The sequence below is a fragment of the Cetorhinus maximus genome, chromosome 5 (genome assembly GCF_964194155.1).
Source record: "Cetorhinus maximus chromosome 5, sCetMax3.hap1.1, whole genome shotgun sequence".
Lineage (NCBI taxonomy): Eukaryota > Metazoa > Chordata > Chondrichthyes > Lamniformes > Cetorhinidae > Cetorhinus > Cetorhinus maximus.
Genome location: NC_135883.1, coordinates 26,638,983 through 26,666,537, shown reverse-complemented (window position 1 = coordinate 26,666,537; position 27,555 = coordinate 26,638,983). Strand labels below are relative to the sequence as shown.

Sequence of the window (27,555 nt, the reverse complement as noted above, 5' to 3'; positions counted from 1 at the left end):
TGTGTTATCAATTCATCCATCTTGTTACAAATGCTGCGTGTGCCTTCAAATCTACCTTTTTACCTACTCTGACCCTATCTGTTGGTGCACTCCTATATTGGTATGCTCTGCCCCTTCCTATCACACTCTGGTTATCATTTAGCCACATCGTTATTAACCTGCACCCTTGCCTTGTCCTTCCTCTTTAACTTTCCAAATCTCCCCCTCTTCACTATATTCCAAGAAAAGTCAGCGAAATTCACATATTGCGAAAAGCTGCAGTTTGATTTAAGGAGTGCAGAGCAATGCACAGCTTCCCCTCCGTCAGTACTGAAAGCGATACACGGTGTCATGATTTTGCAAACCCTCTTTGCAGGAGGCTCTCTAAAAGTTTCTAAGAAGCCAGGGGAGGCGGGTGCGGGAAAGGAAGTGACTGGAGAGGAGGCTCCGGCACCACGGACGCCGTCGATCCCGCCTATTTTTCCGGCCGCGTATGAGATCGATATTTATTTCGAGGCGTATCCGGAAAAGCGATCTCAGCCAAGGAAGAAAGCGATTGCAGGCAGGGGGGAGAGGGGGTGGTGGGGGGGGGGGGTGTGTGGAAGCTGAGAGATGGCACAGGAATCAGGGCTGCTGCTGTTAGCCAATGTCAGCACTCTGGCTGTGTGCCTGGTGCTCAAGCTGCCGCAAATATTCACTGTGGTCGCCGCAAAAAATGCCCGAGGACTCAGCGTCCGGAGCCTGCTCCTGGAACTGACCGGGTGAGTGACAGCGGGGGGGGGGGCGCGCGGCGGCGGGTGAGTGACAGCGGGGGGGGGGGCGCGCGGCGGCGGGTGAGTGACAGGCCGGGGGGCGCGCGGCGGCGGCAGGTGAGTGACAGGCCGGGGGGCGCGCGGCGGCGGCAGGTGATTGACAGGCCGGAGGGCGCGCGGCGGCGGGGGGTGAGTGACAGGCCGGGGGGCGCGCGGCGGCGGGTGAGTGACAGGCCGGGGGGCGCGCAGCGCCGGGTGATTGACAGGAGGCGGTAGGGGGCGGTAGGGGGGGTGTCAGCACCAGGAACTTTTTAAATTATTTATTCATTCGGGATGTGGGCTTCACTGGCTGGACCAGCATTTATTACCCATCCCTAATCACCCTTGAGAAGGTGGTAGGTAGTGAGCTGCCTTCTTGAACTGCTGCAGTCCATGTGGTGTAACTCTTTCGAGTACATTCACAGTTCTTGACTTTTTTTTTTGTTCAAAGTCCTGGAGTGGGACATGAACACACAACCTTCTGACTCAAAGGTGAGGGTGCTATGAACTGAGCCATAGCTGACACCTCGTCCATGTGGTGTAGGTACACCCACAGTGCTGTTAGGGAAGGAGTTCCAGGATTTTGACCCAGCGACAGTGAAGGAACGGTGATATATTTCCAAGTCAGGATGGTGAGTGATTTGGAGAGGAACTTCCAGGTGGTGGTTCCCATCTATCTGCTGCCTTTGCCCTTCTAGATGGTGGTGGTCGTGGGTTTGGAAGGTGCTGTCTCAGGAGCCTTGGTGAATTCCTGCAGTGCATCTTGTAGATGGTATACACTGCTGCTACTGTGCATCGGTGGTGGAGGGAGTGAATGTTTGTGGAAACCAAGTGGGCTGCTTTGTCCTGGACGGTGTCAAGCTTCTTGAGTGTTGTTGGAGCTGCACTCATCCAGGCAAGTGGGGAGTATTCCATCACAATCCTGACTTGTGTCTTGTAGATGGTGGGCGGGATTTGGGGAGTCAGGAGGTGAGTTACTCATTGCACGATTTCTAGCCCATGACATGCACTTGTAGCTATAGTATTTATATGGCTAGTCCAGTTCACTTTCTGGTCAATGGTAACCCCCAGGATGTTGACAGTGGGGGATTCAGAGATGGTAATGCCATTGAATATCAAGGGGGCGATGGTTGGATTCTCTCTTGTTGGAGATGGTCATTGCCTGACACTTGTGTGGTGCAAATGTTACTTGCCACTTGTCAGCCCAAGCCTGGATATTGTCCAGGTCTTGATGCACTTGGACATGGAATGGTTCAGTATCTGAGGAGTCGCGAATGGTGCTGAACATTGTGCAATCATCAGCGAACATCCCCACTTCTGACCTTATGATGGAAGGAAGGTCATTGATGAAGCAGCTGAAGATGGTTGGGCCTAGGGCATTACCCTGAGGAACTCCTGCGATTATGTCCTGGAGGTGAGATGACTGACCTTCAACAACCGCAACCATCTTCCTTTGTGCCAGGTATGACTCCAACCAGCAGAAAGTTTTCCCCCTGATTCCCATTGACTCCAGTTTTGCCAGGGCTCCTTGTTGCCACACTTGGTCAAATGCTGCTTTGATGTCAAGGGCAGTCACTGTTACCTCACCTCGGGAGTTCAGCTCTTTTGTCTATGTTTGAACCAAGGCTGTAACAAAGTCAGGAGCTGAGTGGCCCTGGCAGAACCCAAACTGGGCGTCAGTGAGCAGGTTCATGTGAAGGAAGTGCCATTTAATACCACTGTTGATGACCCCTTTCATTATTGTACTGATGATGGAGAGTAGACTGATAGGGCGGTAATTGGCCGGGTTGGATTTGTCCTGCTTTTTGTGTACAGGACATACCCTGGGCAATTTTCCATGTAGCCAGTTAGATGCCAGTGTTGTAGCTGTACTGGAACAGCTTGGCTAGGGGCGCAGCAAGTCCTGGAGCACAAGTCTTCAAGTACTATTGCTGGAATGTTGTCCAGGCCCATATCCTTTGCAGTATCCAGCACTTTCAGCCATTTCTTGATATCACTTGGAGTGAATTGAATTGGCTGAAGACTGGCATCTATGATGCTGGGGACCTATGGAGGAGCCGAGATGGATTATCCACTTCAGCTTTATCTTTTGCACTGATGTGCTGGGCTCCTCCATTTTTGAGGATGGGGATATTTGTGGAGCCACCTCCAGTGAGTTGTTTAATTGTCCATCACCATTCACGTCTGGATGTGGCAGGACTGCAGAGCTTAGATCTGATCCATTGGTTGTGGGATCGCTTAGCTCTGTATATCACTTGCTCCTTATGCTGTTTGGCACACAAGTAGTCCTGTTTTATAGCTTCACCAGGTTGACACCACATTTTTAGGTATGCCTGGTACATTGAACCAGGGTTGATCCCCTGGCTTGATGATAATGGTAGAGTGGGAGATATGCTGGCCATGATGTTACAGATTGTGTTCAAGTATAATTCTGCTGCTGCTGATGGCCCAGAGTGCCTTGTCAATGCCCAGTCTTGAGTTGCTAGATCTGTTTGAAATCTATCCCATTTAGCATGGTGGTAGTGCCACACAACACGATGGAGGGTATCCTTAATGTGAAGGCAGGACTTTGTCTCCACAATGATTATATGGTGGCCACTCCTACCGATACTGTCATGGACAGATGCATCTGTGGCAGGCAGATTGGTGAGGATGAGGTCAAGTATGTTTTTCCCTCTTGTTGGTTTCCTCACCACCTGCCGCAGACCCAGTCTAGCAGCTATGTCATTTAGGACTCGGCGAGCTCGGTCAGTATTGGTGGTACCGAGCCACTCTTGGTGATGGATGTTGAAGTCCCCCACCCGGAGAGCATTCCGTGCCTTTGCCACCCTCAGTGCTTCCTCCAAGTGGTGTTCAACATGGAGGAGCACAGATTCATCAGCTGAGGGAGGGCGTTACGTGGTAATCAGCAGGAGGTTTCCTTGCCCATGTTTGACCTGATGCCATGAAACTTCATGGGGTCTGGAGTCAATGTTGAAGACTCCCGGGGCAACTCCCTCCTGACTGTATACCACTGTGCCACCACCTCTGCTGGGCCTGTCCTGACGGTGAGACAGGACATACCCAGGGATGGTGACGGTAGGGTCTTGGAAATTATCTGTAAGGCCTGATTCCATGAGGATGACTATGTCAGGCTGTTGCTTGACTAGTCTGTGAGACAGCTCTCCCAATTTTGGCACTAGCCTCAGACGTTAGCAAGGAGGGCTTTGCAGGGTCAACAGGTCTGAGTTTGCCGTTGTCTTTTCGGGTGCCTAAGTCGATGCCGGGTGGTCCGTCCGGTTTCTTCCTCTTTTGTGTCTTTGTAGCGGTTTGTTACAACTTGAGTGGCTTGCTAGACCATTTCAGAGGGCATTTAAGAGCCAACCACATTGCTGTTGGTCTGGAGTCACATGTAGGCCAGACCAGGTAAGGACGACAGATTTCCTTCCCTAAAGGACATTAGTGAACCAGATGGGTTTTTATAACAGTCGACAATGGTTTCGTGGTCATCATTGGACTTTTAATTCCAGATTTTTATTGAATCCAAATTCTACCATCTGCCATGGCAGAATTCGAACCCGGGTCCCCAGAGCATTACCTTGGGTCTCTGGATTACTAGTCCAGCGACAATATCATTACGCCATCGCCTCCCCTAAACCGGGGGCGAGAAAGTGACACGGGCATCTTTTCACCGGATAAATTAACTAACTTACCATTTGGGGACTTACTGAAATGTAATTTTTAATATAAAAATACACAATGTATTGCATTCTTGAATCTAGTGAATATTCAGAGGCAGTTAATGCCAGGGATATTGTTCCAAGCTTTAAAACCAGCTGACTGATTTTACTCAATATCCCCCCGAGACCTTCCGCTATCTTAAATGACGAGACTTGTTTCGTTAACTTTTATTTACACTCTAGTCTAAAGGTGTTTTAACAAAATTAAAAGTTTGCGGGCACGTCATTTGACCAGGAATGAGGCTAGCTGTTTGACGTCTCCTCGCCATCCCTGTTTAATACCCAGAAGACGGTATTGAAAACATATTATCATTTGGCATTTGGTGCATCAATGTAGAATAATCGGCCTGATCTTGAATATTTGAGACTTACCCCAAAAAAAAGCTTCCTTTAAGCCAAACCTGAATAGTTACTTTTGTTACTTTACATTTACATTTTAACTTGTTTGGTTCCTAATTAAAACCACAATTGTTCCAATTCTTTGTCCTAGGCAAGTTAGAAAAGAACCCAGTGCTCTCGCCTCCAGCGATTTAAATGTAAGGGTTGGCTGAGCCATGGAAATGCTTTCTATCTGTTCCTTCCTGGAACGCAGAATTGATATAAAAATGGCATTTCAGTTGGGAGGGGTGTAAAAAAGGTCAATGTTTTCATTAATTCCTGTTTTAAATGGATAATTTTAAAAAAGTATTTAAACAAGGCATGCTCTTTTTAAAGGAAATTTTGAGAAGCCCATTATAAAGCCATAGTCTAGATTATTTCTGTAATACTGTTGTATGTTTAGTCTTTGAAATGATGCGATTTTGGAATGAGCGTATTCCATTTTCATCACTTTGGAACATACTGTGCCTCTGGTCCAGTAAGATTGGATTGGCAGGTCTGAAAGTGAGTCTGTCACATGCTGTTTTGGTAATGGGGTTAAGCTGAGGTTTAGCCCTCAGAATAAAAGCAGAAATATTAGACTCTACTCTTATTTTGAAGTTATTTAAAACTTGAATTGTTAAATAAGTTGAGTTTTTAGTGCCAAAATGACTGCATTACCTAGAATAAATTGTATTGTATACTAAAAATATGTGGAATTAATACTGATTGGCAAAATGAAATTTGTGATTCTGCCATTAACAGAACCAATTATGACTCCCTTTATAAAATTTTAATTTGAAGTATTTATTTTTGAACATCAGAGCTGTTCAAGAATCTTGAATCCTTATTTATGTACACAAACCAGGCACAAAAGTCTTATCCAAAGTCCCAAATAACCCAAACTGGAATAATTCAGATAAATTGAAATAGACGCAATTTAGACCTGATCCTAAAATATGCCCTCCCGTTTTAACTAGCAGTATTACTGTTTTAATACAATTTACACAGTGTTGGGTGAAATTAGTTGTTATGATAGCTGGGAATTCTGCAATAAGTGACTCACCTCCTGACTCCCCAAGCCTGTCTACCATCTACAAGGAACAAGTCAGGAATATGATGGAATATTCTCCACTTGCCTGGATGAGTTCAGCTCAGGAAGCTCGACATTATCCAGGACAAAGCAGCCCATTTGATCAGCACCCTCCCCACCTTAAACATTCACTCCTTTCACCAGCAACACAGTGGCAGCAGTGTGTATCATATACAAAATGCACTGCAACAACTCACCAAGGGTCCTTCAGCAGCACCTTCAAACCCTGTGACCTCGAGCACCTAGACAATCAAGGGCAGCAGGCACATGGGACACCACCACCTGCACGTTCCCCTCCAAGCCACACACCATCCTGACTTGGAAATATATCGCCATTCCTTCACTGTCACTGGGTCAAAAACCTGAAACTTCCTAACAGCTCTGTGGGTGTACCTACACGAGATGGACTGTAGCGCGGTTCAAGAAGGTGGCTCACCACCACCTTCTCAAGGGCATTTAGGGATGGACAACCAATGCTGGCCCAGCCAGTGAAGCTCACATCCTATGAAAAGATTTTTTTAAAAAAAATACCAGCACACCCGAATATTGATTTTTGGGTTGCTCTCTTTTCTCAGCCTGCAGGATAAATTTGCCTTTATGCAAATTTAAAAAAAAACTTTCATTAAACTGTCATTATAAACCCAAAGTCAGTGGTGATTATAACCCCAAGCCCTGTAATGTGATAGGTTTTGAAATGCTAGGGCAAAGACTAATTGCATAAATAGAATATTAAATCAGACCACATGGCTGGTCCTTTTCCTCCTGGAATTCATTAATTTATGAGGAAGAACTTTTTTATATTACATCTGATTAATCTTGTGCATTTGTTAAAAAGAATAATGGTAATGCAGGCTATAATTCAATGCAATTTTGCATAGATGGAAATATTTATGAAGATAAGTTTAGTTTAAAGATGATGGACTCTCCCACAGCCTGACCACCGTCTAAAAAGCACAAGTGATGAGTTTGATGGAATACCTATCTAGTTGAGTGAAATTCCAACAGCACTCAAGAAGCTTGACATCATCCAGAACTAAACAGCCCACTCGATTAGTATCCCCTCCAACACATTGAACATTTACTACCAGCGCATAGTGTGTGCCATCTATAAGATTCACTGCAACAACTCACCAAGGCTCTTTCAACAGCACCTTCCAAACAGTGACCTGTTTCACTAAGAAGGACAAGGGCAGCAGGCACATGGGAATACCACGACCTTCAAGTTCCCCTCCAAGCTACACACTATCCTGACTTGGAAATACGTTGTTAATCCTTCATTGTTACTCATTCAAAATTTTGAAACTCCCTGCATAAATGCATTGTGGGAGTAACTTCACCACCATTTTCTCAAGAGCAGTGAGGGATGGGCAGTAAATGCTGGTCTTGCCGGTGACACCCTCATCCCATGAATGAATGGGGGGTAAAAAGAACAACATCAACTTCTCCAGTCTATTCATGTCTATCCCTCATCCCTGGCACCATTTAAGTAAATGTCTTCTTTACTCTTTCCAAAGCTTTCCTGTCCTTCCTAAAGTGTGATACTCAGAATTGAACACAATATTCCAGCTGGGACCAAACTAGAGTTTTATATAGGTTTGGCATAACTTCCTGGCTTTTGTAGTCTATGCCTCTTTATCCATCACAGGATCCCATTCACTTTAACTGCTTTGTTAACCTGTCCTGCCACCTTCAAAAAAAATTGTGCACAAATACCCCAAGTTTCTCTGTCCTTGTATCCCCTTTAAAATTACCATTTTTTTCCTTCCAAAATGCATCACCTCACATTTGTGTTAAGTTTCATTTGTCATGTGTTCATCCATTCCACCAGCCTGTTTATGTCCTCTTGAAATCTATTACTATCTTCTTCACTGTTAACTACATTCCCAAGTTTTGTGTTATTTGCAAGTTTTATAATTGAACCGTGCAGTTAAAACTTTCCACTGAATTTCCAAGGACTTCAAATTGTTTTCCTATTTGATTCCAAGAATTAGATGGACAGAATATAGCCTAAAATTCATGGTATTGCTTTTTTTTTAAAAATGGTGCAATTCTCACTGCCCCAACCCCACATTCTGAGAGTTTAATTTTTGAACAGAATTGCAACAACATATATGGAGAGGAATTTTCCAAATGAATTAATTTTCTGATTGTTGCATTGAATTGTGAGACTCTCATGTAAAATCACTGTAGTTGAAGTTAGTGCACATGTCATTTAATAGAAATGGGAAACTAAGACATTTAAGCTGTAATAGGGATCCAGTGAGTGAATAATTTGGCTTTACCTTGGACAATGAGCTTTGTCAGCTTGGGATTTCTGCTTTTAAAGGCATATTCACTTAGAGATAAATGGATCATCCTTCTTCTGTTACAACAATGTGTGTTCTCTTAGTTGATTCAGAGAAAGTACTGTGAGGGAGCTTTAATCATCCTATCTTTATGAGCATATAACTTGTGAGGCAGGGCTGAGAGAAAGACAAAGGAAAAATTGGATTAGTACAACACAAATAGCGTAATTTGTTATTAAAGCACTGTAGATAAAAATGTTGACTTAAAGCCTTACTGGCATAGCTGTGCAACTTGAGACACTGATTTGATCGCTGTCACATTGATGAGCATGTGCCTGTCAATATGGGAAGTGTAACATCTAATAGGACTAAATTGAAATATTAAAACATTTAATTTTTAATATAATGCATCTTAACATAAACCTACAGTATGGGCAACCAAAGAACTGAAGTGAATGATGTTGACATTTTGGGGAAACAAAATTTAGCATTGCCCTGGTTAGGTCTCCTGATGTGCTGGGACGAATTCAGGTAAAGTATAAGGATACAACTTTAGGAGCAGTGGGAAATGACAGGCAGGTTCTGATCTAGTACTGCAGTTTTACATGTAATACTGAGATGTTGCAGGTTTTCTGTTTCTACAAGTTCATTAGTAATTTAGAAGATGTACAATGGCATCATCTATCCATGAGGAGTTTTGGCTTCATACCTGCTTTCGATCAGATGCACCACCAGGACAACAAGTCCTGTGTAGGTAACAAAATGCTACCATTGATGGACAGGGACTAAAATAGGCAGAGATACGAAATCTGTGTATTGCACAGAACTCTAACTGCTCCTCATAAGGACAGGAAACATTTAAATTCTGCAAGGATTAATTGCATTGAGTTGTAATCAGCATTTGTGCTTTCTCCTCAAGAGGAGAAAACTTTTCATAACATTTTGCACCGAGTAAAATAAATCCCAAGTAGGAAAAGGTCTAATGTTATTCTGTATATTTTGAGTTTTACAGTTTGGAAATTCCAACAGAATAGATGGGAACCAGGAAATCTGTTTTGTCCCGTACCTGCTTGAGCTTTGTAATGTGTGAATTTCCAGCTGGCCTTTTAAGATCATGAGAGCATCATTTCAGTGGACAATCTTATTTAAAGTGAGCAATCATGAAACCCCTTTCTTTGTAACAGAATCTCACAGTATGCAGAGCGTGACCATATATAGCGGAGGTTGAAACTCTTCCTGGAAGTTATTTTTTGAAGATGAGTCGAGGTGTTTTATTCTCTGCTTCCGTGTATTTTGCTTACTTACATTAGCTCCATGACTATTTCATCTGACATTTCAGTATTTACACTCTGAAATGTACTTAACTTTAAATGGATGGTGGATCAATACAGCAAAGATAAAAGTAAAATACTGCGGATGCTGGAAATCTGAAATAAAAACAGATAATGCTGGAAAAACTCAGCAGGCCTGATAGCATCAGTGAAGAGGGAAACCGAGTTAACGTTTCAATTCTGTATGACTCTTCAGAGCTCTGACGAAGGGTCATACAGACTAGAAACGTCAACTTTGTTTCTCTCTCCACAGATGCTGTCAGACCTGTTGAATTTTTCCAGCATTTTCTGTTATTATTATTATTATTATTATTATTATAGCAATACAGCAAACCCTACTTGCCACTCCCCACTCTCCTCTTCAGGATCCAGTTTATTTAGTTATTAACTTTTGTAGCAGTCTGTTCAATTTTAATTTATCACTAGGGGGCTTAGTTCACAGATTAATTTACTTAACCACCAAGCTAGCCCTGATTTAATATATGGTCCATTCAAACAACCAGTAATTTGTATTACGAAAACAAAAATACCTGGAAAAACTCAGCAGGTCTGGCAGCATCTGCGGAGAGAAACACGGTTAACGTTTCGAGTCCGAATGACCCTTCAACAGAACTAAGTAAAAATAGAAGAGAGGTGAAATAAGGTAATTTGCATTCTCTAGTGATCTGCCCTGTCACTTGTTTTGGGATAACTTGCGTCAGTGATTAATTGAGACAGTTTGATATTTCACCCACTCCTTTACATTAGTTCTTCATTTCATAGGTGGTCTTGTCAATTTGACACTGACTCCACAGTTAATAGGCTGTTGAGTCTACTTATTGGTTGGTGAGGAGTCATTCATCTGCAGTCAGTAAATTATTCAGTAAAAGCAATTGGTTATTTCATTTCGTTCCCAAATTTGAATCCATTAGTTTGACTCAAATTATATTTTATTTAAGTTCAGCAAATTTTAGTCATTTCTTATTGTGACTTGTTCACTAGTTACTTACTAAAGTTGGTAGCTCCTATTTACTGGCCAACCTTAAGAAGTTTAGCCAGTTCCTGTCTTAAGGTGTATGGCATCAAATAGTATTAAGGCACCGTGGTAAGAAATTTAAATTGAAGGCATTAGTTTAAATAGGGCTGGAATTATCAATGTAAGGAGATGATGCAGAAGCCTTCCCCAAGGTCATCATCAAGTCCCTAATGAACAGCCTAGACTGTGCCCAAGGCTAACAACACAAAGACGGAGGAGTAAAGTTTTATGTCGGTGATTGGACCATAGTCAGCTGCAGTACTAATGAAAGATTTAGTGACAAGATGTCTGTGCACCTGCTGTGTATTATAATCACACAGTTGTAGCTGGGTTAACCAAATGTCTGTCATTGTAATACTTTTAACCTGTTATTATTACTTCATAGTGAATAGTGGTAAAAAAGTGAGTTATGCTATTATGTACAGCTGAAATAATTTACTAAAGTGGATAAAGGAAACTTTTGAAACCTGTGTGTGTGTGTGTGGAATTGATGGGTTAGGTATCTATACTGTCTGTGGTAGTTGAGATAGTAAACATGGTGACTCAGAAAATGATGAAAAAATAAACAAAAAGGTTGGGGGTCCAAGGTCAAAACTGATTAGAAAGTTTGAGAGGAGGAAGAAGTGAGCTGATGTATTTTTAAAAATAATTTTTTATGAGAATTTTTTGTAAACATTTTGCGTTTATTAACAACAACAACTTGTATTTATAAAGCACCTTTAAGAATGTAAAACCTCCCAAGATGCTTCACTGGAGTGGGCAAAGAGGTAGATTTTAAGGGGCATCCTAAAGGAGGAAAGAGATTTTGAGAGACGGAGAGGCTTTGCGAGGTAATTCCAGAACTTAAGGTCTTGCCAGCCGAAGGCATGGCCACCAATGGTGGAGCGATTAACATTGAAGATGAGCAAGAGATCAGAATTGAAGGAGCACAGAGATTTTGGAGAAAGATGGGAGATTGGCCAGCAGAGCATTGGAATACTGTAGATCACGGTATATAAGTCAACCTTTGAAGCTTCCAAAAATCCTTCCAAGAGCAGGGGTTGACTTATACATCGAGTATATAATGTGAACCGCCTGTGTGGGTTGCCCAGCCCCTAACTGCCGTTGAGAAGGTGGTGGTGAGCTGTTGTCTTGAACCGCTGCAGCCCATGTGGTGTAGGTACACCCATAGTGCCATTAGGAAGGGAGTCCAGGATTTTGACCCAGTGACAGTGAAGGAACGGCGATTTAGGCCTGTAACTTCCGTGCTCCACAGAGTTGGATTTTGGGGGGGTACCCCAAAGATGCGCTGGGCAATTCCTTTGGGAAGTTCCCAGGTATGGATTTGCACGGCAATTGCCCAGAAGTATGCCCTTCCTCTGGACAATTGCGCTGCGCTGGCAACCATCCAGTTTAATGCGGTTTAAATTGCAAACTTCGGACGGTTCCGCCGGAGTGATACCAATTGTTACCCAGAAAAGGTTAGAAGAATTAAAAGCTCTTCTAACTTCTGAGTAACTATTGTAAATACCCAGACCGACCCCATGGGACTCACCTACACCCCTGACCCAGCTCCCACCACAGGACTACCCCCAGCCCCCCCACCCCGACCTCTGACATCACCCCCCCCCTCCAAAACCTCCAACAACCACACATCCCCAACACCTGAGACCACCCCCATCCCACCAAACCTCCAACAACCCCCACACATTCCCCGCCTCCAACACCCCCTGAACTACGACTTCCACCCACACCCTCCAGACCTTGAATCCCCCTCATGACCCCTCTGGACTTCCAACTGACCTCTGCCCCTAACCTCGGACACCCCCACTACTCTCCAGACCTCCAAACTGCCCGCCCCTCCCTTCCCGACCATGGACACCCGCAACCAACCCCCACCTCCTCCGACCTTGGACTCCTGTGACCCCTCCCTGCGACGTCGGACCCCCTCCAACGCTCAACACCCCCACCCCTGACCCTGCCAACCCCAACTCTGCCAGTTCCCCACCCCCACCGACCCCGACGTCCCCTCACACTCCTTCAGACCCTTCTTATCCCCACCTGGACCTACGGCCGACCGACCACCACACCGCCCCCACCGGCCCACCCCCGGTCATTCCAAACCCCCAAATCCTATGCACTCACCTTAGACACTTACCTTCCCCATGCCTGTCAGTTTCCCTGGCTCTTTAAACTTAACCCCTTTACTGCAGCAAATGCTGTAAAAAAGGGGGCGTGGCCTCCTTGAATACGCTGGAGCTACACTTCACTGGGGCCTGCGAGGAGTCTTTCGATGCAGGCCCCAAGCAGCTCCAAAGAATGGAAGTGTCAATGTTATTTCCAAGACCAGGTAATTAGGTATTTATTTCTTCTAATTTCTGTGGGCCAGCACTTTCCAATGCTAGTCGGAGGTTACAGCCCATAGTTCCAAGTCAGGATGGTGTGCGACTTGGAGGGGAACTTGCAGCTGGTGATGTTCCCATATGTCTGCTGCTTTTGTTGTTCTGTATCATAGAGGTTGAGAGTTTGGAAGTGTTATTAGTAGCTGAAGTAGCTGCAATGCATCTTGTACATTGCTACCACTGTGGATTGGTGGTGGGGGGAGTGAATGTTGAGGGTGGTGGATGGGGTGCCAATCAAGCGGGCTGCTTTGTCCTGGACAGTGTCAAGCTTTTTGAGTGTCGTTGGAGCTGCACTCATCCAGGCAAATGGAGAGTATTCCGTCACACTCCTGACTTGTGCCTTGTAGATCGTGAACAGGATTTGGGGAGTCAGGAGGTGAGTTACTCACCACAGAATTGCCAGCATCTGATCTGCTCTTGTAGCCACAGTATTCATATGGCTAGTCCAATTCAGTTTCTGGTCTATGGTAGTCCCCGGGATGTTGATAGTGGGGGATTCAGCAATGGTAATGCCATTGAATGTTATGGGGAGATTGGTAGATTCTTTCTTGCTGGAGATGGTCATTGTTTGGCATTTGTGTGGCATGAACATTACTTGTCACATATCAGCCCAAGCCGGAATGTTGTGCAAGTGTTGCTGCATATAGACACTGACTGCTTCCGTATCTGAGGAGTTGCGAATGATGCCGAAAATCCTCACTTCTAACCTTGTGATGGAAGGAAGGTCATTGATGAAGCAGCTGAAGGTGGTTGGGCCTAGGACACTACCCTGAGGAACTCATGCACGATGCTCTAGAACTGAGATGATTGACCTCCAACAACCACAACTGTCTTCCTTTGTGCAAGGTATGACTCTAACCAGCGGAGAGTTTTCCCCCTGATTCCCATTGACTCCAGTTTTACTAGGGCTCCTTGATGCCACACTCAGTCAAATGCTGCGTTGATGTCAAGGGCAGCCACTCTCACCTCACCTTGGGAGTTCAGCCCTTTTGTCCATGTTTGAACCAAGGCTGCAATGAGGCCAGGAGCTGATTGGTCCTGGTGGAACCCAAACTGAGCATCAGTGACCAGGTTATTGCTAAGCAAGTGCTGCTTGATGACTGCTTCCATCACTTTGCTATTGATCAAGTGTAGATTGATGGGGCGGTAATTGGCCGGGTTAGATTTGTCCTGCTTTTCGTGGACAGGTCATACCTGGGCAATTTTCCACATAGCTGGGTAGATGCCAGTGTTGTAGCTGCACTGGAACTGCTTGACTAGGGGCATGACTCTGGAGTACAGTAGTCTTCAGGACCACTGCCGGAATGTTGTCAGGGCCCATAGCCTTTGCACTATTTTCTTTTATCCATTCGTGGGATGTGGGCTTCGCTGGCTGGGCCAGCATTTATTACCCATCCCTAGTTGCCCTTGAGAAGGTGGTGGTGAGCGACCTTCTTGAACCACTGCAGTCCATGTGGTGTAGGTGCACTAACAGTGCTGTTAGGAAGTCCAGGATTTTGACCTGGTCTCAGAGAAGGAAGGGCAATATATTTCCAAGTCAGGATGGTGAGTGACTTGGAGGGGATCTTCTAGGTGGTGGTATTCCCATGTATCTGTAGCCCTTGTCCTTCGAGGTGGTAGTGGTTGTGGCTTTGGAAGGTGCTGTCTAAGGAGCCTTGGTGAACTCCTGCAGTGCATTTTGTAGATGGTGCACTCTGCTGCTACTGTGCGTCGGTGGTGGAGGGAGTGAATGTTTGTGCATGTGGTGCCAATTAAGCGGACTGCTTTGTCCTGGACGGTGTCCAGCTCCTTCAGTGTTGTGGGAGCTGTACTCATCCAGGCAAGTGGACAGTATTCCATCACAATCCTGACTTGTGCCTTGTAGATGGTGGACAAGCTCTGGGGAGTCAGGAGGTGAATTACACGTCGCACGATTCCTTGCCCCTGACCTGCTCTTGTAGCCACAGATGGCTAGCCCAGTTCACTTTCTGGTCAATGATAACCCCCAGGAAGGTGTTAGTTGGGGATTCAGTGCTGGTAATGCCATTGAGCATCAAGGGACGATGGTTGGATTCTCTCTTGTTGGAAATGGTCATTGCCTGACACTTGTGTGGCACAAACGTTACTTGCCACTTGTCAGCCCAAGCCTGGATATTGTCCAGATCTTGCTGCATTTGGACATGGACTGCTTCAGTAGCTGACGAGTCACGAATGGTGCTGAACATTGTGCAATCGTCAGCGAACATCCCCACTCTGACCTTATGATGGAAGGAAAGTCATTGTTGAAGCAGCTGAAGATGGTTGGGCCGAGGACACTACCCTGAGGAACTCTTGCAGTGATGTCCTGGAGCTGAGATGACTGACTTTCAACAACCACAACCTTCTCCCTTTGTGCTGAGTATGATTCCAACCAGTGGAGAGTTTTCCTCTAATTCCCATTGATTCCAGTTTTTTGCTAGAGCTCCTTGATGCCACACTCGGTCAAATGCTGTCTTGATGTCAAGGGCAGTCACTCTCACCTCACCACGGGAGTTCAGCTCTTTTGTCCATGTTTGAACCAAGGCTGTAACGAGTTCAGGAGCTGAGTGGCCCTGGCGGAACCCAAATTGGGCGTCAGTGAGCAGGTTCGTGCTAAGCAAGTGCCACTTGATAGCGCTGTTGATGACCCCTTCCATTACTTTACTGATGATGGAGAGTAGACTGAAGGGGCGGTAATTGGCCAGGTTAGATTTGTCCTGCTATTTGTGTAAAGGATGTACCTGTGCAATTTTCCATATAGCTGGGTAGATGTCAGTGTTGTAGCTGCATTGGAACAGCTTGGCTAGGGGTGCAGCAAGTTCTGGAGCACAAGTCTTCAGTACTATTGCCAGAATTTTGTCAGGGCCCATTGCCTTTGCAGTATCCAATGCCTTCAGCCATTTCTTGATATCACGTGGAGTGAATCGAATTGGCTGAAGACTGGCTTCTGTGATGCTGGGGACCGACGGAGGAGGCTGAGATGGATCATCCACTCAGCACTTCTGGCTGGAGATTGTTGCAAATGCTTCAGCCTTATCTTTTGCACTGCTGTGCTGGGCTCCTCCATCATTGAGGATGGGAATATTTGTGGAGCCACCTCCTCCAGTGAGTTGTTTAATTGTCCACCACCATTCACGACTGGATGTGGCAGGACTGCAGAGCTTAGATCTAATCCGTTGGTTGTGGGATCACTTAGCTCTGTCTATCACTTGCTTCTTATGCTGTTTGGCATGCAAGTAGTCCTGTTTTATAGCTTCACCAGCCTGACACCTCATTTTTAGGTATACCTGGTGCTGCTCCTGGCATTCCCTCCTGCACTCTTCATTGAACCAGGTTGATCCCCTGGCTTGATGGTAGTGTTATAGTAGGGGAAATGTCAAGCCATGAGGTTACAGATTGTGTTTGAGTACAATTCTGCTGCTGATGGCCCACTGTGCCTCATGGATGCCCAGACTTGAGTTGCTGGATCTGTTCGAAACCTATCCCATTTAGCACGGTGGTAGTGCCACACAACACGAAGGAGGGTATCCTCAATTTGAAGGCGGGACTTCGTCTCCACAATGACTGTGCGGTGGTCACTCCTACCGATACTGTCATGGACAGATGCATCTGTGGCAGGCAGGTTGGTGAGGATGAGGTCAAGTAAGTTTTTCCCTCTTGTTGATTCCATCACCACCTGCCGCAGACCCAGTCTAGCAGCTATGTCCTTTAGGTCTCGGCCAGCTCGGTCAGTAGTGGTGCTACCAATGGACATTGAAGTCCCCCACCTAGAGAACATTCTGCGCCCTTGCCACCCTCAGTGCTTCCTCCAAGTGATGTTCAACATGGAGGAGCACTGATTCATCAGCTGAGGGTGGGCAGTACCTGGTAACCAGCAGGAGGCTTCCTTGCCCATTTTTGACCTGATGCTATGAGACTTAATGGGGTCGAGAGTCGATGTTGAGGACTCCCAGGGCAACTCTTTCCTGACTGTATACCACTGTGCCACCACCTCTGCTGGGCTTGTCCTACCAGTGGGACAGGACATACCCAGGGATGGTGATGGTGGAGTCTGGGACATTATCTGTAAGGTATGATTCCGCGAGGATGACTATGTCAGGCTTTGTCTTCAGCCGTTACTTGATATCGCATGGAGTGAACTGAATTGTGAAAAAAGAAACGTGACCCTGGTAATGCATATTAAATTAATGTGGCATGGTTTATTCAATCGATTAATTGTACAAAGATACTTTAACCGCAATCAAAGTGTTTTAAAACCCTCGGATTCATTGTCTTGGGCCTTCAAACAAAGAGTTCATCAAATTAATTCTCAGTCATTTTGGCTATGGCATCATCGTAAGGATCCCACACTGGATCAGATGTGTCTAACGCTAGCAGTGGTTAACTTGTTCAAATAATCTGCATGTCCCATCCTTTATATGGAAAATTTTTCAGACTTTCAAACTGGTTTTAACAGTGCAAATTTCAGAACAAATATTTCCATCTATTTTAGGTTTCTGGTCTTCCTGACGTACCAGACTTACTATGAATATCCACTGGCAACATACTTGGAGTATCCAATCCTAATTATACAAGGTAACCAATTATTTAGTATGCTACAGAATAACAAACCAAGGTGGGGTGCAGGGAGAGGGAAAACTGTCATACTTTTGTCTTTGTGTAAAAGTTAAATATAACCTTCACAGTGCACTATTGTATGAGTGGTGGCTCCAGTTGAAAAGCTAACTTGTAGTGACCCAGTGGCTAAATGCCTACTCTAATTTCTACAATTAATGCACAAGTGCACTAAATAGTGAACCTGTAAGCTGTCCAGGCTATAAATTTCCAAGTCTGGTCCTTGGCCTGTGCCGAGTTAGCTACACAGCATTTGGATCGTATGATTAGCTTTGTTGTCGTGGGCTAGAGAAAGAAAAGAAATCCCTTAACTTCCTCCAGTTGACTACTAACCAGCGGCCTCTGCTGGGAAGTGGATATGTAAGTCAATTCATGCATTGGGCGTGGTCTTGACTTGCTCCATTAATGAGTTCCCCGATGTCTGCCAGCATTTAGGCAGCCTATTCAAAAAAGAGCTAGCAATATGTTAGTAGGGAGGAAATATACAAACATTTTCAAAATTTAATATAATACATAATCTTTTATGATCTTTAAGTTGTTACCCAAAATGTACATAACCAAAGAAATCTCTGAGCTCATACATTATCTCTTTAGAAGTTATGATAGCATATTACCAATGTTTAGTGGTTGACAAATGGTACAGTATTGTAATGGCAAAACCGCAGCAAATTACTTTATCTAGCGTAGATGAAGAAAAGAATGTTCATGCCTAAAATCTGAAATAAGAGAAAATGCTAGTGTGTACACAGGCCAGTCAGCATCTGAAAGAGGCAACACATGTTTAATGTTATAGGTGGGGCCCTTTGATCAGAATTGAGGTTATTGTCTCTTGCTGGTTGGTTTCATGGGAATTAAAAGTTTAATTAATGATTAGATTAACTCCTGTGAAGAAAGCCAGTTGTACAAGTGTCTTGTGTTTGTAGTGTGTATCACTAATGCTACTGTCCATTGTTTTGCAGATGCTATTCTCTTGATGTGTGTTCTCTTTTACAATGGAAACATTGGGACAGCTTTACCGTACTCAATACTGTATCCTTGGGATTTAATTCTGATTTAAGGGATCCATTGCAAATCTTTTAATTCGTTGTAGCATTGGTTTAAATTCAGATATCCTTGTGAATCATTTTAAACTGGTAATTCCACTAATTCTGTTGCATATGATTTACAAAGAAAACAAGTAAATGACTGGGATGCCAGGTGGGCACCCTGCTTTGGTCCATCTGAAATTCAGTGCTGTGATTAGGTGAGACATAGGTTCTCGCCTGTAATTGCTCACCTCATTCTGACCTCAAGCAATCTTGCTATGAGAGCAGAGGCCGATGAAAAATCAAAGAAAATGTCATCCCTGTTATGTACCTCATTATGGCTAATTTCAGAATGACCGTGGGAGGGGTAGGTGTAAATAAATCTGAATGCCTTTGACCACAATTGTATAAATTGCAGGAGGACTTAATTGGGGTTAATGAGGCCAATGAAGGTTTAAATGTACAGTTTGGTATTTGAAACCCTGATTATGTTATAGCCTCGCAACCTACTGTATTCCTATGTTCATATTGAGCCATATTTACAGGATTGAGATATTATGGTGACTAACAGCATCAATTGGGGATGATTGAGAGGCAGCAGTAGTTTGTGTGAACATCCTTTGCCTTCTCATTCAGTTAGTTGCTAGCACAGATCAAGTGAAAGCATTATTCCCTGTACCAGGAAATTAAGCCTTAGCTGAAGGGACTGGAAATTATACTTGTAGATTGGGAAGAGCAACGGGAGGGAGGGAAGTTTTTGAACCTACCGGGGTTGAACCTATAGGCTCTTTAGTCATGACAAAAAAAAAGTGCTGTTTGGAAATTGGTCAGGAGAATAAAATCTTGTGCTGCTTATTTGGAGGGTTTAAACACCGCTCCAGGAGTTGAGCCCATGATTCATGCTGATTTTTCAGTGGAGTACTGAGTGAGTGCCATATTGCTGGAGATGTCGCCTGTTTGATGAGGCATTAAACTGAATCCCGGTTTGCTACTCAGGTGGATGTTAAAGATCCCATGGTACTGTTCAAAGAAGAATTCTCTGTGTGCTGACCAACACCAGATTAATTCATATTTCAACGAAACATAGCAACTTGTCGTTCACCTTATTTGTTGTTTGTGGGACCTTGCTTTGTGAAAATGGACAGCTGCATTGCCTACATAACAACAGTAACTGTACTTCAGGACAATATGGTCTGTGAAAAGCTCTGCGGTGTCCTGAAGTTGTGAGAAGTGTCTTATCTAACTGTATTTCTTCAATCTTTTCTTTTTAATGGAATTATTGCTATTTAATAATAAACTTAAGGTTCGCTCATAAACATAATGTTCCTCAAAAGTTTTGGAGAGGAGGATATTAGATTTCTTTTGACTATTTTAACTATAAGTTGCTCAAATTGGAATTTTTAGCATGTGCTGGATTCTCGGTCTTTCCCACACTGATCTTTAGTTACTGTATGAAAAGTTAGGATGAGCATTCCATACTCAGCTCAGGAGTTCTATAGTCATGAGGCTCTTGAAATATGTTCATGGTACAGAACTGAGTGTTGAGTCAATAAAGTTGTGGGAAAGAAGTATAAGAAAGTAGGACAAAGTATTTGGAAAGATTGGAAAGTTCATAGGATTAATAAAATAGATTAAGGTAAGAAAGATTATGACAAAGATTATAGAAACTCACAGTGAGAGATGAATAGGCTGTCAGACAACAAGGGCTGGATTTTCTAAGCAGGGTCAGGAACCAACACCCAGATGACTTCCTGGTCCAATCCTGTACTTGCACAGCATCTCACAAGCCAGGCTATTTTTAAATGTAAATGCCTTAATTGGGCAGGAGGTGAGCTCAGGGCCCAACTAGTGACACCGAATGTGTCCGGAAGGTGAGGGCTACCTGCAGAGTGCGAGCAGCAAAGGTAGATGGCAGCCAATACAGCAGGCAGCAACTCAGAGAGCAAGTAATGTTAAGACAAAGGAAAGTGGCCATGCAGCCAACATGAAGGTAATGTGCTCGACTTGGTGCAAGATGCCCATGAACCAATACTTTTCAACTATTAAAAACAAATATTCAGATCTCCCTGCAATGAATCCAACAGTTGGGCACAAACATGCTTCAGACTGTTCGGCTTCACTGAAATCTCCATTGAAAATTACAGTCTTAGTGGCCCCTGCCTGTTAACGAGCTCCTAAAGGAGCTTAATGGGACATTAATTGGAGGAGAACGGGTTCTGTGTCCGTCGTCCCCCCCCCCCCCCCCCCACCCCCACCAGCACCACCACCACCCCGCTAGCACCTTGAAAATTGTAGACTGTGCCAAAGGTGTCAGGTGCCAGAGATGACCTCTTGCACTGTGATTTTTAAATCCTGCCAGCACCAGGTGCCAACCCCGCCAACACTTGAAATTCTGGCACCAGTTCTTTCCTTGTAACAAAAACAGAAAGTCTTGGAAAGACTCAGCATCTGTAGAGAGAAACAGTTTCTGATCGATGCCCTTTACTTTCAGATTTCCAACATCCGCACTATTTTGCTTTTGTATGAGCCTTTCCTTGTGGTCTGTCCCGCAATGCAAGAGACGTGCTACTCCTCAGACATGAGAGCTATATTCAGTTCATGGTTGAAGTTTTGCTTCCTTGACTTGTGGTTGGTGCAATAAGTATTGCAAATTTTGTTTTTCATAAAGCAATGCCTTTGTTTTGGCGAATAGGGAGGCTGAAGGATTAGTGGTACTGTGGATATGCTACTGGATTCGTAACTCAGGAACTAACAATTGGAAAAGTTTGAGCTCAAATCCCAAATCAAACCACCGTGAAGCAGTCAGCTTGTCGTAAAAACTCAACGAGTTCATTAATATCCTTTAGGAGTGGAAAAACCACTGATCCGGTGCCATGCCATCAACATTCTCTCTGAAATGGCCCTGGGGATGAGTAATGACCGTGTCAGTGACACCCACATCCCGAGAATGAATTTTTAAAATCTATCCATCCGATTCCTTGTGACGATAGCTTGTTCCTAAGTACGTATGCTGCTCCTTGGCAAAGGAGGTGTCCAAGGCAAGGACCAATGACTCATCAAAATATTTCAGAGTTCAAAATAAAGAGAAAATCTGCAGTAATGCATAAGGCTGTAGCTTTTAAACTGATAGTTTGAGAGTTAGTAACAGCTTCCATTACTCTAGAAAGCAGAATATAACCTTAGTGTGGAATGCTCATGGAAAATAAGGGCAGTAGAATTTAGTACTAAAGAAATACAAAATGTACCTGAAAGATTTAATTCAAAGTATTAGAAAAGAATAATGCCTTTAAATTTGCTCATGAATTTCAAAATATAAACTGTTTTTGTTTTTTTACAGATGGTAAAATAGTTCTTGCATGCAACATGTAATTGACTTGCATTCCATTTTTAGTTTCTTCCTTAGCAGCATTCAGATTTATCGTTGGTTGGCGTCTCATAACAGTCCATAGGTTTATCATAGATTTAGCTATGGTAAGTATTCCATTAAGCAACTTATGGATGATGTTTTACTTTATGACTGTAACTGGCTGCTGATGCTTACAACAGTACATGTATGCTTCATGTAGTGATGGACTGACGAGTGCACCAGACCTCAAGTGATCTAATTTGTAATACCAATGACAAGAGACAATGGACCGTTTAACCTGTAGAAAAGCTTCAGTGATATCCAGTTATACTTGTAACTGGCTGGAAGGAGGTAAAGTTGAGCTGGAGCACAGCTGAATTCCCATTTTCTCTGCCTTACACTCAGCTGGAGTAACGTTTCAGCGGTTTGTTATGAATGGAAGAAATTCACCCAACAGAAGCAGACAGGTTTGAGCATATTGTATGATATTGGGCTGTCATTTGTATTCCCTCTACAAGCATAGAGAATATACTGGGTTTGGTATAGATGTGTTCATTTTGAATACCATACCTTGTTTATTTAAGTAATATTTTAAAAATAAATCCTTGATGAGTCATCTTCAATAATTGTTTTTGCAAACCATGTAATTTTGTTTCAAGGAATCCTGCCAGGAATAGGTAAGTTTCTTGACTGAAGCTATATAGAAGTGACAGGTCACAACCTACATACATAGAGAAGTAGAGGTACTTCAAGATGAGTAATTATCTTAACTAGCATTTAATGTTGGCACGAAGTAATGACTCACTGTTTTTCTCAGACATTGAGCTGGATAACATGGATGGCTTGCCTCCCCAGAAACCACGTTGGCGTGAAGCTGACTGGCGCTACACTGAGCAGCCCCGCAGTCATAAAGCGCTGCAGGGCTCATTAGCCAGGGCTGAGTGGGACTTCTGCCCCTTTTTGAGATGGAAGTTGCGCCCTCTGGAGCTGCCGGCCAATCCGATTGGCCAGCAACTCTCTCTGTCCAGGCAGTGCCAGGAAGGTACCAATGGCCACTGCCGGGTCTGCAGGTGAGGAGTGGAGCTCAAGGCTGAGGATCCCTGGAGAAGGTAAGTCCAGGGTCTTGAAAAGGTTTGGGAGTGATAGGGGTAGGGGCGGTGGGGGATGAGGGTGTGTTTAAGAGAGGGAGCGGGTAGGAATGAAGGGGGGGGGTTTCAGTCTAAGGAAGGGAGCGCCCTTCGATCGGCAAAGGGCAGCCCCTGAAGAGTGACCCCACCCTTCAATCATTTCAGGTTAAAAATCAGGCTTCCTGCTCCAACCCTGCTTCTGCGCCAAACATATTATGGCATGGGCAGCATATCGTTCAGGTCAATAGGCTCGATGACAAGCACCCCCCCCCCCCCCTTTCCCCCTCCCACTCCCCCACCATATAATGGGGATAAGCTCTGGGGTGGGCGGGAAGGTGGTAGGGTGTGCGTTCACCCTGTTTTACGTGTCTCCCCACACTTTACGTGTGTGTCCCGTTTCCCCCCCCTCCCCCACACCCCACACACAGGAACCATGTTTGCCGGGTACATGTAAAATTCAGCCCATTGAGCGTCACCGTCTGCACATGACTGTGTTGCACCATGAAGCCATGCACAATTTGTGTCCTTCATTTTTGGAGGAATTCAGAGTTTCTTGTATGCAGCACAAGCATAATCTGGCTGCACGTGTTGGGCGGGATTTTTCAGTCCCACTGCGATGGGCTCCCCTGCCCCGGATGCGGTGAGCCAGCCAAAAGTCCATTGGCTTTGGCAGGCAGCCAGAACTGAAAATCCCACCCATTGTGTGCACTGGTGTGATTCTTCTAGCCAAAGGGCTCAGGTAATCAGTGGCTAATAGACAGATTTGATTCCTAGCACATTGTTGGCTCTAGCATTGTCCCTGGTTTTGGCAGCCTTCTTTCATTGGCAAATTATTTTCCTTAGTGGATTTAATGGTGGCAGTACAGCCAAATGAAACTGTGGCTCCATATTATAATCCTTGTGCGGACATTTGCTGCTGCATGGAAAAATTTAATGGAAAATTTATAATTCAGTTTATATCCCTGCAGATAGAAGTGTATTTTCTGTCTTTCTGGTTTGAGATTATTGACAAGGAGAAAAGAATACCGGCAATATGTTCCACAAGCACTAGCAGGGAACTAGCCTGGAATGTGAAAAGCTTGGCTAGATCAGGAAAAATAGGGAAAGTAGAAGGACAAGAACAAGGGTGCCAAGTATGTCCAGCAACAGGTTAAAGAAGGTTAAAGTAGCAACTCAATCAGGTTTGTGTGTTAAATTTGTCATTTGGTCTGAGGATATTTTGTGATTCTCTACTTTGCATTGGGTACAGTATAATAATGTTAGATTTTAGATTGTTAATTGCAATCAGAAATAATTGCTTTTATTTTGATAACTCAAAAATGGACAAAACCATTGTTGTTAATGAGAGGAACTGTTCAACTAGGGTAATTCAATGTAGGTGAGCATTCGAAAACTAAATTGTATAAAGGTGTTTCAGCAGCTTGAATTTTGCACTCGCCACTGACCTTGAAGAAAGCGGCCCATGAAGATCTAGCAATCTCTGTGGTGGATTTCACCTTTCCTGGCATTGATTTGCATCTGGTGCCGTGTCTAGGGAATCTCCAGGTGTCCAGCAATAGTGACATCATTAAGCAGGATAGGCAGCCAGTCACTTTGAAGAATTCTCACAGACAGCAAACCAGGAAGTAAGATGCAGTGATGTTCCTCCATATTTTATAAATTTTACAGAAAGTGGAATAAAGATCGGAACATACATATTAGAAGCTGAAATAGCGAACCCATTTTTGAAAACAAAATTTTATTAGCAAACGGAATTATCATATTGGGAAAAAAATGGCATCACACACATATAAAATTAGTTTTTCAGGGCCAGAGAAATTGTTTGGCAGTTATTATGACTTAGTGCATCATTTAAAAACTCAGTTACACCTCATTAAAAATTTGTAACATTTTCAGGGGTTTTTAATAGCAATATTACAACATAAAAGGGGAAGTGCACTTTAGCTCAGTAGTTTCTAAAGATTACCACCTCAGGGATTGCAACAGGAGACTCTGTGGAGCAGGAAATCATTGACAGCAGCTTCTGAATTTCCAAACTCAATTGAGCATGTGCAGATGACAGAAGTAGTTGTCAGTTTCACAGGGTAATGATAGTGATAATAATAAACCTGGATGTGCTGCTGAGGCTTTATAAGGCTCTGGTCAGACCACATTTAGAATATTGTGAGCAATTTTGGGCCCCGTATCTCAGGAAGGATGTGCTGGCCCTGGAGTGGGTCTGGAGGAGGTTCACGAGAATGATCCCAGGAATGAAAGGCTTAACATATGATGAACGTTTGAGGACTCTGGGTCTATATTCGATGGAGTTTAGAAGGTTGAGGGGGGACCTGATTGAAACTTGCAAAATACTGAAAGGCCTGGATAGATGGACGTGGGGAAGATGTTTCCATTAGTAGGAGAGACTAGGACCCGAGGGCACAGCCTCAGAGTAAATGGAAGACCTTTTATAACATAGATGAGGAGAAACTTTTTTTTTGTAGATGGCGCACACTGCTGCCATTGTGCATCGGTGGTGGAGGGAGTGAATGTTTGTGGATGGGATGCCAATCATGTGGGCTGCTTTGTATTGGATGGTGTCAAGCTTCTTGAGTGTTTTTGGAGCTGCACTCATCCAGGCAAGTTGGGAGTATTTTATCACACTCCTGACTTGTGCCTTGTAGATGGTGGACAGGCTTTGGGGAGTCGGGAGGTGAGTTTCTTATTGCAGGATTCCTAGCCTCTGACCTGCTCTTTTAGCCACAGTTTTCATATGGCTAGTCCAGTTCAGTTTCTGGTCAATAGTAACCCCCAGGACGTTGATAGTGGAGGATTCAGTGATGGTAATGCCATTGAATGTCAAGGGGAGATGGTGAGATTCTCTGTTGTTGGAGATGGTCATTGCCTGGCACTGGTGAGGTGTGAATGTTACTTGCCACTTGTCAGCCCAAGCCTGGGTATTGTCCAGTTCTTGCTGCATTTGGACATGGGCTGTTTTAATATCTGAGGAGTCACGAATGGTGCTGAACATTGTGCAATCATCAGTGAACATTCCCACTTCTGACCCTATGATGGAAAGAAGGTCATTGATGAAGCAACTGAAGATGGTTGGGCTGAGGACACTACCCTGAGGAACTCCTGCAGTGATGTACCTCCAATAATCACAAACATCTTCCTTTGTGCTAGGTATGACTCCAACCAGCGGAGAGTTTTTCCCTGAATCCCAGTGACTCCTGTTTTGCTAGGGCTCCTTGTTGCCACACTCAGTCAAATGCTGTCTTGATGTCAAGGGCAGTCACTCTCACCTCCCCTTGGGAGTTCAACTCTTTTGTCCATGTTTGAACCAAGGTTGTAATGAGGTCAGGAGCTGAGTGGCCCTGGCGGAACCCAAACTGGGCATCAGTGAGCAGGTTATTGCTAAGCAAGTGCCGTTTGATAGCATTGTTGATGACCCCTTCCATTACTGATGATCAAGAGTAGATTGATGGGATGGTAATTGGCTGGGTTGGATTTGTCCTGCTTTTTGTGGACGGGACATACCTGGGCAATTTTCCACATTGCCGGGCAGATGCCAGTGTTGTAGCTATACTGGAACAGCCTGGCGAGGGGTGCGGCAAATTCTGGAGTGCCGGTCTTCAGAACTATTGCTGGAATTCAAAATTATGGAAGGTTTTGAAACAGAACATGGGGAGAAACTTCCATCTGGCAAGTGCGTGAGTAATCCGAGTTCATAGGTTTAAAATAATTGGCAGAAGTAGAGCGGAAAGGAGAAATTTCTTGTTGCGGAGGATCTTGTTAAGATCTGGAGGGGTGGTGGAATCAGATTCCATAGGAACTTTCAAAAGGCAATTGGACATCAAGTTGAAGAGAACTGACTGACAGAGTCATGTGGAGAAAGCTGGTTTGTAGGACTACATTGGACAGCTTTTTCAAAATGCCAACACAGGCATGATGGGCTGAATTGCCTCCTTCTCTGCTGTAAGATTCAATGATGAAATTGTAAAAATTTCCCAAGCTATGTTCATCCTGGTAGAAACTGTTGATGTAAAATTTGTTCTGCAGTATCAGTAGCACAGAGAGAAGTTGGTTGTTTACTGTAATTAATTGGTTGTCGAATGTCAAGTGAGGTATGGACTCTGGAAAACTCAGTAGTTTGGTTTGCGGTACAAATAGAATACTGTGGCCTGGTTGCCTAAGAATGAGGTAGCACAGGATGAGTGTCGCTTCGCGGGGTTGATCTGTCAGATATCAGATGAAAAAAAAAATCTGGTATAGTGCAGACTTTTATTGATTGCTCCAGATATCACAGTTTGCCCTGTGACCTAGACATTTGGAGAAAGAGCGTTTTGTGTTACGTGTCGAGTTTCTAAGTTGAACAGAATAGTGGGAGGAGTGGCCTTTTGAGGAATAGTTTAAAGCTGCAGTCAACATATTCAATAGGTGTGAGTGAAATAAAAATCTAGACGCTTTGAATTTTATTATGCCTCTTTTATTATGTCTTTTATAATAAAAACTGAAT

General features: G+C 44.1%; 1 protein-coding gene across 2 annotated transcripts in view; it reads left to right on the top strand.

Moving 5' to 3' along the window:
- Nucleotides 1–502: 502 nt before the first annotated feature.
- Nucleotides 503–27,555, top strand: part of slc66a3 (solute carrier family 66 member 3) — a 50,072-nt gene continuing 23,019 nt past the window's right edge. Inside the window, exons 1-4 of one of the 2 annotated variants that reach the window (XM_078541606.1) lie at nucleotides 503–740; nucleotides 17,441–17,523; nucleotides 18,522–18,591; nucleotides 22,001–22,058. In XM_078541606.1, coding sequence (XP_078397732.1) covers nucleotides 592–740; nucleotides 17,441–17,523; nucleotides 18,522–18,591; nucleotides 22,001–22,058 — 360 coding nt within the window. In that variant the 5' untranslated portion in view covers nucleotides 503–591. The remainder of the gene's footprint in view (nucleotides 741–17,440; nucleotides 17,524–18,521; nucleotides 18,592–22,000; nucleotides 22,059–27,555) is intronic. The other variant, XR_013576571.1, reaches the window with a different exon arrangement.